This window comes from Lagenorhynchus albirostris, chromosome 7 (assembly GCF_949774975.1).
Source record: "Lagenorhynchus albirostris chromosome 7, mLagAlb1.1, whole genome shotgun sequence".
NCBI classification, from domain to species: Eukaryota; Metazoa; Chordata; class Mammalia; order Artiodactyla; family Delphinidae; genus Lagenorhynchus; species Lagenorhynchus albirostris.
In genome coordinates this window covers 66,409,129-66,423,291 of record NC_083101.1, presented here as the reverse complement: position 1 = coordinate 66,423,291, position 14,163 = coordinate 66,409,129, and the positions used below count along the sequence as shown (strand labels likewise).

At 31.6% G+C, this 14,163-nt stretch overlaps 1 protein-coding gene across 3 annotated transcripts in view; it reads right to left on the bottom strand.

The window, feature by feature from the left end:
• The window catches only part of CNTLN (centlein), a 331,029-nt gene that overhangs the window by 146,966 nt on the left and 169,900 nt on the right, over positions 1-14,163 (bottom strand). For all 3 annotated transcript variants that reach the window (XM_060155107.1, XM_060155109.1, XM_060155108.1), the window contains exon 9: positions 632-757. In XM_060155107.1, coding sequence (XP_060011090.1) covers positions 632-757 — 126 coding nt within the window. The remainder of the gene's footprint in view (positions 1-631; positions 758-14,163) is intronic.

Sequence of the window (14,163 nt, the reverse complement as noted above, 5' to 3'; positions counted from 1 at the left end):
AAAATTGGTTCAATACACATAACCAACTTCTTCTGAGAAAGATAATTCACAAAGTATGAGTTGGAAAGTATAAACTCTTAAAGATAGAACAATAAATGCATATGCTTCTTAAAGACTGGAAGAACACAACAGATTCAAATGTCATGCATTCTGAGACAAATTCAGTTGAAATGGAAAAAATAATACATATTTATTTGCCACTTTGTATAATTTTTCTGTAAAGGACAATTTTAAGTGGCCTGAACTAGGTTAGCATAGTTGTTAACTCACGTTTCTTTGTGTATGTTTATCATATATAAAGAACCACAGGAAATTTCCCTTTCCATTTGCTGTAGTTGTATTTTTTGGTCTCTGAGAAACTATAAGAAATTTATTCTCAATACAGAGTCAAAATATTCCCTAATAATTTTAAAGTAGTGAATAAACATTTAGTTTTTAAAGTAGCAAAATTTTTTATTACTTTATGATCCTCAGAAATCTTAAGAACTAGACTAACCAATTTACACATTTTTTAAAAAGTAATTAAATTCAGGAAAGATAAATGATAAGCAGTAATTTGTGAAATGAATATTTACTTTGGTATATCCTTACCTATGCAAGGTTATTACTAAAGAAAGGATTTAATGTTCACCTTTAGCTGTAGTACCTTCTCTAAGTTTTCAATCTTTCTTTCAGCATTTCTCAGCTTCTTTAGCTCCTCTGAGTCTAAGAAAGGGCTCTTTGGGGACAAAGACCTTGAGCGTTTCACAGGTGGTTCCTCGAGAATAAAACAAGGACATGGTTGAACTAGTTGGAACACTGGATTATGAAAGACATGCAAAATTAAAGAACAAGTAATTTTGAATACTAATAATGAATTATAAAAAGAAAAAATCTTGCATGGAATACCAGAGAAATAACAAGCAGAATTACCACAGTGCTACCGCTAAAGGTTTCTCTGTGACTCATTAATGAGAATATTCATTTACATTTACATTGTTTCTTTCAGAATAATGATGTCCCATTAGGGAAGACTAAAGGGTTATAGACTCAGAAATGCAAGAAACCTCATTACAAAGGAGGGGATAGAGGCTGGTCTAATTGCTCTATAAGGGTCCAAGGTTACACTTGATAGGACAACCAGAAACAAGAGGGAAAGGATTTTTTTCCCTTTGAAATAGTTTAACACACTGTGAAGTTGAAGGAACAATATGCTTGAGGAATATAAATACAACAGACAGTAGATCTTATACCATAATGACCATATGGTCATTAACTATAATGTGGCTAACTAGAGACAAGAATGTGTGTTTATATTATGTACAGCTTCATATACCAATCTGGAGAAGGAATATGTGAAAGCAACTATTAAGCTGGGTAACATATTGTTCATACTTACTGCATGTCCTTATGAAAAAGAAAGAAAATTCTTTCAAAATATCACTCTCATTTGCTTGACTTTTGTTAAACGCAATGAAACAACAAAGCAGTACATTTTTAAAGCTCAACAATACAGCACACAACCAAATTAGGCCCTATAAGGTCTCTCAATTTTAGGAGTATTTTCTTTCATTTAAATAAAGCTCAATGCTGTGAAACTACTCCAAAATGGCAAGAAACATATAACGGAGTTATGTTTAAATACATACATACATACATAAATAAAGCTAGTTCTGAAAATTACTAATAATATTAGGGGGAGTAAATAAGAATGCCACAGAAACATAGGTCTCATTTTAAATACTTCCTTTATTAAGACATTTGTCCTACTCATAGGAAAAAAATGAAAAGAATGAGAATTGAAAACATGATTTTCTACTTTTAAAAATATTTTCTACTGCTGAAGTAACAAGTGTGAGAAACATACCTCTAAAACTCCTTACTTTTAGGAAAAGCTTAATTCAATTTATATAGAAATAATATATTTACAATGTGATATTCTGAAATGTTTATATTAATGTTCATAGAATCTTTTGCAATATAATAAGAATATGCAATAAATACCACAAAAAGGAAAAGCTGAGACATTAATAAATAAGAATCATGCCACAAAAAATTTGCTTATTATTCTCCACTGTTACACCTTTAAATCTGAAAATATGTAACTGCACATATTAATGTTAAATTCCATTTTATAGTTTATATTCCACATGGGCAGTATTTTAAATATGACAGTTCAATGAAATAGAAACATTAAGATATATTTTTCTTCTAATTAAAATTAGAAAATTGAATTAAGGACTAATACCACATTAAATTTCTACTTAATTTATCTATAGATTAGATAGATGAGGGATACTTATCAAAACTTTTTAATATAAGAATGTTAATTTACTGCGAAAGAGGTATATCATTACTAATATATTTAATTAATTAAATAAGGAACATATTATTCAGTTCAAAAAGGGAAAACTTGCTACTCCCAGCCATGATTTTATAAAACATTTGACACAGAATATTTTTTAAAAGCTTCCAGAAATATAAGCAGAGAAGTAAATGCTGCTGTTTGTTTTTTAACTTCATCACTTGCCTTGCCAACCTCATCCTGACAAATTCACAAAATGACAAATGCCCCTACCTTATGTTTCCTTTCAGTACTTGTCAAGATGCTCTTCTCTGAGGAACCCTTGTTGGTAGATCTGTTCTCTGATAGTTTTTCATTTGCTATTTTCAGTTTCTCCTGTAAATACTCAATTTCAGACTTCTGTGAGACCATTAAGGTTTCTAAGCTCGATAAAGATGGCTGCTGAGAAACCTATTTTAAAAAGTATGTTTGTGTCTTACATTATTTACACATTCATGCAAATATTTATATATGTTACTACATTATATAAATCATAAGTATTCCAAGAAAGAACATTTCATTTCAAAAATAAACCGTAAACCTGAATTAGCTAAGCTTCTATCATCCTTATAGAATGGCATTTTCAATAAAATAACCAAAAGTCTGTGTAAATATTTTCATAAGTAATACTGTCATACAGATTTTCAGGAGAAAAAATTTAAAGTTGTGCATGATATACACAACTCATCTATAAAATTATTTCAAATTAATGATTATACACATAGGTATTTCCTCAGTAAATGCTTAATGCAATACCACTGAATATAAACCTGAGAAAAGGAAACCAACAGCACTATACGTCTAATTAGCTTTTAATGTATTATAATTTAGTAATAACTCAAAGAACTCTGATACTTTTTAAAGTCAGCAGAGTTCACAGTATTCTCCTTTGAAATTTATTCCCATGCCAGATAAACTGTTAATGGTAAGCACCACATTTTAACAACAGAAATCACAGGAAAATTAAGTTTGTAAGAAACCTATTCATGAAAACTAGCATTCAACAAAATTGTACCACCATCTTAACTGAATATACTTGAGACCATTAAAATCCATGCATATACACTATTTCAAATTAACCACTCCATTTACAAAAAACAAAAACACTAGATCATAGTGAAACCAAGTTTTTGTTGATTTCCAGGAAAGAAAAGTCAGATCTTATGATTCTAATATTATCAACATGGATCCAGTAGCCCTGAAAATAGTTTCATTTAAAATGTGGAGAGCCCCATCCTTCCTAAATGATATACCTAAGGATTATAAGAAAAATATGTATGTTTAACTCTTCTGAACTAACAATGAGAAATATTACCTTTTCTTGGTTTTGACTACTTTTTTCTTTTTTTAGGGGATAGGCAAATTTTTACTAATCCTAACCTGTAATTTCTATAAAGAGAAGGATCATCTCATTATACTATCATCATACTATTACAGTATACTATCATCATACTATTACACTTTCCTCATATATAAGTCACCTGATTTGTTTCCCAATCTTTATTCTATCACAACACTAAATATTTTCCTCAGAATGTTGTTTATATTGTACTGTTACCAAACTTACAATATTAAATACTGACTCTATTAGCTTGCATTGAACATCAAATTAAAATACCTTAAGCACTTTTCTTCCAAACTCTAAAGGAGTCTGACCTATTCTTTTCTCCTCCTTTAACCACTGTATGGCTTTTATTTATTCTTTCCTCCTTTTTTGTAAACAGATTTATGATGCTTATAAATTTTTCCTTTGGGCTGCCAATCTGAACAATTTACAAAGGCTACCTATTCTTGTTCTGGTTTTGTTAAATAAAATTACAATGAATATATTAATATCACATCATTTACCAAAGAAATTTTAAATAAATTGTTCAAAATCAAACAAAAATTTAGAAAAAAAACGGAAAAACATAATTTTAGCTTATTGGTATATCCAATAAGCAATCCTCTGCTCTTTAATAAATGAGTTTTCCAAGTCATCATTGGGTTATAATGCAACAGATAAGAATATAAAAACATGAATATTTGGTCAAGAAGCTGCAATTCTAAATCATTAAAATATTTATGAAGATATTAAAAAGCCTCCAACAGTGGACACTGCTACTATAATAATAAAAGATTTCTTATTTAGGCAGAATTCCTTTAAAATTCGTCAGTAAACAATAACAGAACTTCAAAATTAAAATACTATTTAAGTAGTGATTAACTCCAGCTCACATAGGAGCCATAATGTAAATAAATAAGTAAAATGAGTTATGTTTAAATTATAGCTTTAAAATTCATTCGACAGAGACACTTTGTATATATATTGAACATATACATATATACTTTACTTCCACAAGGAAACCTATGCACTCTCTCAGTTTTTCAAAAATGGAGTCTTCTTTCTCTCTCTCTCTCTCGTCTTTTATCACTTTTGCTAGAGATACATGCACATGAAGTATTTCACATTTCTCTTAATATAACCACTTTTAAAAGTATAAGTAAAATGAAACATCAAATCGCAGTCACCCTCATTTTGAGGGAATAAAGAGGGTATTTGTGGTAGTAGCTATTCAGCTCCAGCCAGCTGTTTTCACAGAGGAATGTGGCCCACTACTGCCAGATCTACTGATTTTTCAAAAGAATGGAGGAATTCAAATTTCTAAGAGAAATCTAATTTTACAATATTGGCCATACTCAGTTTATGACTCTTGTATCTTGAGAACATGGTGGTGGGAGTATAGACTGCTACAAATTTCCTAGGGAAATTTTGAAATATGAATCAAAGAACATAATGTACCAAGCCTTGGACTTTGTTCTAATCATGCTGAGGGTTGATACAGAAAGATATCCATGATAAACTGTTAAGTGAGGAAGGCACAGGTTACAGCATACTGTATAGACATAAATTTCACCAAACCCTGAATTTACAGCATTATTTCTGAATGGAGGTATTATATGTGAATTTTCTTCATACATATCTGAATTTCCTTAATTTTTTTACAATGAACATGTCACTAAATAGTTTTTAAAATGTAATTTTTTCTGCAAATAAAAGGGATAAAAAGTTCAGTATAAAAATTTCAGTACAGATGGGGAAATACAAATGAAAGCCTTTATCATATCATCTCTCAGAATTCACTAACAATAAGTTTGGGATATAGTTCCCATACTTTAAAGAGAAAAGGAAAACCATTTTAATTCTGACGTTTAACTTCTTTTTTATTACTAGCTTTAATTTTTATAACAGCTTTACATTTACAGAAAAACTGAGCAGATACTATAGAGACTTCTCCTACACCTCCCATCCCCACCCACCCAGTTTCCCCTATTATTAACAACTAAAATTAATATGGTACATTTGTTAAAATTAATGAACCAATTTTCATACACTATTTTTAACTGAAGTTCCTAGTTTATTCAACTTTCCATAGTTTTTACCTAATGTTCTTTTCTGTCCCCAGATCCCATCCATGATACCACACTACATTTAGTTGTCATGTCAGCAACTCTTGGCTGGGACAGTTTATCAGACTTTTCTTATTTTTGATGACATTGACAGTGTTGTGGAGTACTATTTAGGTATATTGTTTTGATAGGATGGCCCTCTACTGGAATTTGTCTATGTTTTCATCATGATTAGACTGGGGTTATGAATTTTTGGGAGGAAGATCACAGAAGCCATCATATCATATCAAGGGTACATACTATCAACATGATTTGACTGCTGACACTGAACTTGATCACACTACCAAAGTAGTGTTTGTCAGGTTACTTGACTGTCAAGTTACTCTTTTGTCCCCCATTCATACTATACTCATTTAACCAGCTTTTTAAACATAATAATTACATGTATAATTATTATAGGTATAATATATATCTTCATATATCCTTACTTATTCTTACCCTTTCTAAGCACTGCTTTACAGGCCTAGCAAGATCAAGACAATCAATCGCCTGTCTGTGGAAGTTCACTCCATCTATTGCCCTAAAAATCTTAGAATCTTTGAAAATTTAACTTTTCTTGCTAAGAATTATTAGTATTTTATAAATAAACTTTTTCCTCTAATGTCAAAAATCCTTGTGCACTTTTTAGTTTATAATCTTGGAAGATAATGGTATGGTGCTAGACCATAGATAATCTGATAAGAAATGATCAGTGGAGTATGCATCCAAATGCCTCCAATTGGAACTAATCTCTTTAAATTAACTATTATTAATACATAACTTCTTTTTCACATTGATTCACAGAGGCAATTTTGATCAAAAACTCCTGTAAAAGCTATTAGAGTAGAAGAAGGGGGGAAGTGAAGCCTTGTGCCAATTACTTTTAAAACACTATATAAATTAAATATCTAGTCATGTTGCTTTAAATTCAAGCAACATTGTATGGCATTACTACAGTGGAGGGTGAGTGAATACTGCTTAATAAATAGAAATTTTTTCCACAACTATCACAATTACAAAGAATTATAAGCTAAATTGTTTTGTCCTGTTAATAAGTTTTAATTTAAAATACTAAGTTATTTACTACTTCATTAAAATAATAACTAGCATTTAGTGAAAAGTGTTGAGTGCCTAGCTTTAGGTAAGCATTTCATATACATTATCTCACTTATTTAAGAAATTTACAAACTCCAAACCTGTCAACACATAATATAGCCTATTGCAAAACAAAAATACTTAAAAAGGACATGATACCTCAGCAAAAGAAATAGTTTCTCTCCAAGTAATATCTCACTGGAAATTAAGTATAGGTTAAAACATATATGTATGTTTAAAATCTGTAATATTTGTGTATATAAAATATCCAACCCCTATGAATATATATATATATGAGAAACTGACATCCTGAATGACAGTTCTCTGAAAAGCAACTCAATTCCTCTTGGAAGAAGACAGAATATTTAAAAAGTGCATATATATATTTACAAATATACATACAATTTTCTTCTCATGAAATCCTGAATCTCTACAAAAACTTACATTTCATTTAAAATTGATTTTAGAAATGCAGAAATATATCTATTGCCAATTTATAAAACAGTTAGCTGAGTCATCCATAACCTGAGAACAGATGACTTCAATAATAATCATAGTCTTAAGATAATAAAGAAAAAAGAAAGCTATTAAATCAACATGATATCATAAATCAAAATAGTCTTGTCACAAAAGTTCACAAATGGAATTAAGTGTACCAACTTAAACTTACACCTCCCTTTTAGAAAGACTATGAAATTGAGTAATAAATTTATGAACAAAGTCAGCTAGCACTCTCTTTTAAAAAATATAAATATTTACATTTCTTCCATCCATTCACTTTTAACCCAAATATACTCAGATTACATTTAGAGATCACAAAATATAATGAAATTATTTACCACATTTAGGTAAACTTTAAAATGTCACCATTTCCTCTCATAAACACCAACCTAATAACACAATACTGAAAAATTCAGTACTATAAATGGTCAAATTAAACTTTCCTTTAGTATCTAACACTTGTGTGGTAAAGCCAAATCAGGGCACAACAAAATAAAGGGGGAAATTTTAATGTCATAAATTTATCCATACACCATATGGATGCTTTACTGGCTTAGAGTCACAACCAGTAGACAACAGTATCTTTGTTATGAAATTGAGAAACCAAAAGCTAATTATTTCTTCTATGACATGTAAATATTAGGTTGCACTGACAATAATTAGTGATATTTACATGTCACAGAACAGTGTTTAGAGTATTAACTGTGTAGTATACACACTGACTACAGATTCTAATACCAACAGTAAACTAATCCTGGCCTTACTTAAAACTTAGGATTAAAAGACTAAGTGACTTTTCTATAGATTTGTTTTTTTACCTTAAAAAGCAAAATTAAACACAATCAGGTTTTTCCAAAGTATGTTATAAAGCCTCACAGTCTGCCAGATTTCTGAATATTTCAAGTATATCTGTTAATGGTATCCTACAATGAATTTCTAGATTCAAGGAATGAAATGTGTAATCCATTACCTATTATAATGCATACTCTAAGTTTTATAAACATTTGACACTTATGTCACCAGTAAAAAAATCAAAATTTGTGCACTAATGGTATAAGCAAGGGACTATGCTTGTTATGCATTATCATCTCTATACATTAAAACCTCAATCATACTCGAACAAATTCACTAAAGTGTGGTTTTCAATCTGCTAACTATGCATTCCATAATAGCCTGTAATTATTAAAAACTGACAAGAAAGCTACGCCACCTGTGTTTATGTGAAGCCAGGTAATGAAAAAAACAACAACGCTGTCATCACCTCTCAATTCCTGATTGCATTATCAAAACTGTAGCCGAGTTTGGCATCTGGGTGTGACCTTGTTAACTGCTAGGGTAATTAAATTTATTCTACTGGGAAAAAGGATGATAAATTATTAGCAAGAAGATTTTGTTCACATTTTATTAAATTGGCCTGTCAAAGGGTTGGCCAAATTATCAAGGGCCTCATTTATTGGAGGCCAGCCATATTGCCACATCTGTTACAATTATTTATAATTTCAGCAGTTGAAAACCAACTGAGTTAGGCATCCGCCATGTAAAGTAATTTACAAATTATCTGATGAGGGAGTGTTTTAGCTTCTCCCTCATTTCTAGCCAGCAGAAAGCCGCGCTGTAATTACAGAACACGATTAGGTTCTTTGGGGAACTTATCTTGCACTCATAGCCATAGTAAGATGCAGCAAGAACATATGGAGGAGCTTGTGCTTCTACTCCCTGAAGCTCGTGACCCGCCTGCCGCTGAGCCCTTGAGTTGAATTTGAATGAGAGTGCCATGGCTAATGTTCTACACATGCACCATTTATGCCACAAAACAAATCGGATCACTGTTAATTATGAAGCAGCTATAATCAGGCCTTCACATCTGTGTAATGTGAAGCGCAGTAGGCTGTATTCCAATAATGTATGACTACCTTTGTGTCGCAAATTGCGAGCCATATTGCCTCAGTAGTAGTTACTGAATTCAAAGTAACTCCTTTGATAAAAGCCCATCACATGGATATTTTTATCCAGCTTCACAAAAAATAAAAATAAAAAAATAACGAAAAAGCAAACCCCCAAGCCTTTCTTTATCAGCTATTGACCAGAACAGTTAAAGCATATGGCACAAGTTCATTAATGAACAACACAGAGCACTCTAATTTAATGAAACCACTTGAGCCATAAAAATCAGATTTAGTTAATTCCCTCTTTTCCATTTTTTCACATCTAGCCTAAACCTAGGATCTACTTAATATTACAAGTTATCAAGACACAAAACATATTTTTTACAAATTTATAAAAAATATTAAAAACTTGTGTTGTATATGAATAACCTTTAAAAAGAAAGGCAAAAATATGGTTTTTTATTTTCCAAATTGAATTTCATCACAAATCTCATGTAAGAAAGAATAATTATTTCTTTTTTAGAAAGTGAATCCTAGCAGCTGTATTCTAACAAAAAAAAATAGTCTTTCTTCCATGAGAAATCTTTCCATGGAAAGGCAGCTAAACAAGCTGCACCCAGATGGCAAACCAGCTACAGTTTAATTAATCCACTAAAAGCCATTCAGATTTCAGTAAGGGTAATGTAATTTTGAATAATAGTAGGGAAAAAAATCACTAAAACATTCTTAAGTTTTATTATAGCGGCAAGAGAAGTGCCACTATAGAGTAGTTAAAGCTGAGCTGCGGTTTCTATTATACGTGATACATTTCTAGATTTTAATATCTTGGGCTGTTTCATACTGCTTGGAACTTAAAGCAGCCTTAAAATATCAGAATATCTATTGGAAGCCTTTTTTTTTAGAAGAAATAGTTTATTTTTCAAGCAGGGAAGTGGAGTTATATGATTATAACGAGTTTAAATGTTGTGGATATAATACACAAATAGCTTTAGGAAAGACAAAAGTTTATAGTTAACCTACAAAAGACAAAGACTTCAAATTTTTCTTTTAAATAAAAAAATTCTTCATTTATCAAGGTTAAAAATGATGTCATAGTATAATTTTATTACTGTTTTCTCCCGAAGGTTGATTAAATACGAAAGTGTCAGGAGATCATTTCCCATATACTTCTGTGGCCATGCCTACCTATACAAATAGATGAAAAATATAAACTAGTTGCATATAATTAAATCAAGCAATAAATTACAAAGCAGTTTTTACTTAAAATAATGCTGTAGAGTAAATCAACTTTTCAAAATGAGTTTACATATACAAATTAAAAATTAGTTAAGTGTGAAATAAGATGATGATAAGTAGTATAATTTAAAATTACTTACAGGCGACATTTGTCCTAAATAATTAAAAAATAATTTTGGTGCTGTAGCAGTAAGATACCTAGAGAAAGTATAAGACTGATATTCTTCCATGTTGAAAATGAGAAAAAAGTATAATTGAAACAATAAGAGAATAAAAATCATAAAAAGCAAACAAGTGAACCAATTATGAACTCTGGCATAATATTTCCCAACTACAGTATGACAAGGCTTAATAGCATTCTGAGTCTAAGTTAAGTTACTACAATCTGATCTCCTTTCTGCCAACTGAGAAATTAAAATAGTTTAGTTGATGCCAAGTAGCCACTATCAATACTAGACTCTCTGATTGGCAAGAAATCAGAGCTAACTAATACTGGTATTTTTTCTCCTTTGCTATGTTGGAAAATTATACATAATCAATTCAGCACTGCTAAAGAAATGACAACTATTCCACATCATAACAAGATAATCCCTTGCAAAACTGATGCTTTAATGCTCCCCCTCCTATTTATTGGAATTGCTGTGTCAAAGAATACTTGGATCACTTTGGGATAGGCTAAATGGGTATGGAACCAGGATATACACATTTTCATGTGTTCATTTAAAAAGCATTTATCGAAATCAAAGTATCAATCACTGGCAAAGAACAGTGAGGATAAAAGCATAAGACACCAACTTTTCTTGCTTTCAAGGAGCTCACACTTCAGAGGGGAAACAGACAAGGAAAACAATGAAGTTTAATACCTGCTAATGCACAAAAGAGGTGTACATCTCAATCTTAAGAAAAAAGGTTCAGGAAAAAGTTATCAATAATAATCTTAGAACTGAGTCTAGAAATCATTAATGAACTAGACAAACAATAAAATGTGAAAATATGTGTGATAAATATGTAGAGTTTATTTCCTTTAGTAATATATTTGAGGTCATGTATATAAATACATTTTTTAAAAAAATGCAAACAGGTAGAACACTTGCAAAAAAAATCAAGTTTAAAGTGAAAGTGGAAAACCTCACTAAGGGCTTCCCTGGTGGCGCAGTGGTTGACAGTCCGCCTGCCGATGCAGGGGACATGGGTTCGTGCCCCAGTCCGGGAAGATCCCACATGCCGCGGAGGGGCTGGGCCCGTGAGCCATGGCCACTGAGCCTGCGCGTCTGGAGCCTGTGCTCCGCAACGGGAGAGGCCACAACAGTGAGAGGCCCGCGTACTGCAAAAAAAACCCCAAAAAAACAAAAAACCTCACCAGTTTCCAGAGATGAAAAACAAAAGAATGAATTAACAAGGCTATTTTTAGATGATAATAAAGCTTGCAAGGTTATAAAAACTGGGCACTCTCATACACTGTGAGAAGATAATTTGGTATAATCTTTCTGGAATGTAGTTTACTGTGCATGGTATATATTCAAAAGCTTGAGGTTCATAATCTTTGACATAGAGATTTTACTTTTAAGAATTCATTCTACAGAAACAAGTGATGAGAATAAAGATAGACAAATGAAAATGTTCATCACAGTATAAAATCAGAGGAAATAGAAAAAATATATATTGAAATAAGTTAAATGCCCCAAAGTAGGGAAATATTTAGATTTAAAAAATGGTACGTTCCTCCATTAGACTATTAGGCAGTCATAAAAATGCTTTCAGGGCTTCCCTGGTGGCGCAGTGGTTGAGAGTCCGCCTGCTGATGCAGGGGACACGGGTTCGTGCCCTGGTCCGGGAAGATTCCACATGCCGCGGAGCGGCTGGGCTCGTGAGCCATGGCCGCTGGGCCTGCGCGTCCGGAGCCTGTGCTCTGCAGCGGGAGAGGCCACAACAGTGAGAGGCCCACGTACAGCAAAAAAAAAAAAAAAAAAAAAAAAAAGAATTAAAAATGTTTTCAAACGTTTAATCATATTATAATGGTAATTGTACAAGCAGGATACAAATTCATATACTGTATGATTCCAATTACATAAAATATATTTTCTTCATTTACTTTGTATACCCTTTATACAAACACAGAGCCACATGCAGGGTCTAAGACCATGCCTCCCTTAGGTTTTCTTCCAACTATCATTTGGGGCTGAAGGAAAGGCCACGCATTGGGGCTAAGACCTAATTTCCATAGATCTCTTCACCTCAATCTACAGATGTCAATAAGGAACCTTAGGCAAAGCCCTCTCTATCTCCAAATACACTGCCTGCCACCACTATTTGCCTTGAATTCACTAAACTAACCTCATTATGCCTTTTATCCTGATTTATGTGAGTCACCATAAAAGCCCTAACTCCTGTGTCAATGGGAGTTTCTTAGAATTGTCATATTCTCATGCTAGTTATGAATTATTTTAAAAAGAAAAAAGTAAAAACCAAAAAGTGAAGCAATAAGAAGCTTGCAGACTTAAAGTCAAACTGACCAGGCAGATTTGAAAAATCCCAAAATATAGCTGAAGAGTCTACTACCACTCCTCTATTCTCTATCTCACCTTTTACAATTAGACTCTCACTCTCTCCTCCATGTCCACTCACGCCTTTCATATTCCCCATCATGCTGTATCTTTGTACTATATTCTGAGTAATTTTGTCATCTTAATAGTCCAATTTTCTAATTCTTTCTTTAGCTCAATAACGCATTGTATGAGGGCCCTATTATTACCAAAACCAGATAAAGACAGTACAAAAAGTTATATAACAGACCAATTTCAGTCATACATAGAGATTTAAAAAACAAATATCAGTAAGATGAATAAAGCAATATATATAAAGGTTAGAAGTGTCCCAGGTATCAAAAGATAAAACATTTGATAAAATTTATCACCATTTATGATATTAGTTTATCAGACTCCTTAATCTGATAAAAGGGTATCCATAAGAAAATTATGGCTAACGTCATAGTCCATGGCGAAATAGTCCCTTTAAAATTAGGAACAAGGCAAGGACACCCACTCAAACCACTTCTATTGAACTTTTATATGGTAAAATGTATAAAGATCAGTATAACAAATTAAGATTTTTAAGGAAGAAACAAAACTGCCATCATCACGTACTGTTTGCATAGAAAACCCAGAGGGTCTAAAAAAAATTTAGAATTATTAAGAGATTATTAGGGTAGATGGAAATAAGATAAACATTTAAAAATCATTTGCACTGCTATATACAAGAAACAGAAAACCTAATAAAAATGCAAGTATCTAAAACAGCAACAAAAATGTAAGCTACTCAGAATCTAATAAAAGACATTACATATTACATATCTAATAAAGAGATATAAGACCTCTATGGAGGTCTTATACAAACTACAAAACTTTATAAAAACTACAAAAATTTGTAAAACTACAAAAATTTATTTAAATACATTAAGGAAGACCTAACTTGAAGAAGACAGCATACGCAGAAATAGAAACATTTAAAATGACAAAAATATCTGTTCTCCTCAAATTAATCTTCACGAGATTTTTCAGGGAACTTGATAGCTGGTTATAACACTATACTAAAGAGCAAAGGATCAATAATATCCAAAACACTGTTGAAGAATAATATGGTAAAGAGACCTGTCATATCAGTTATCAAGACTCATTATAAAGCTAAAATAATAAA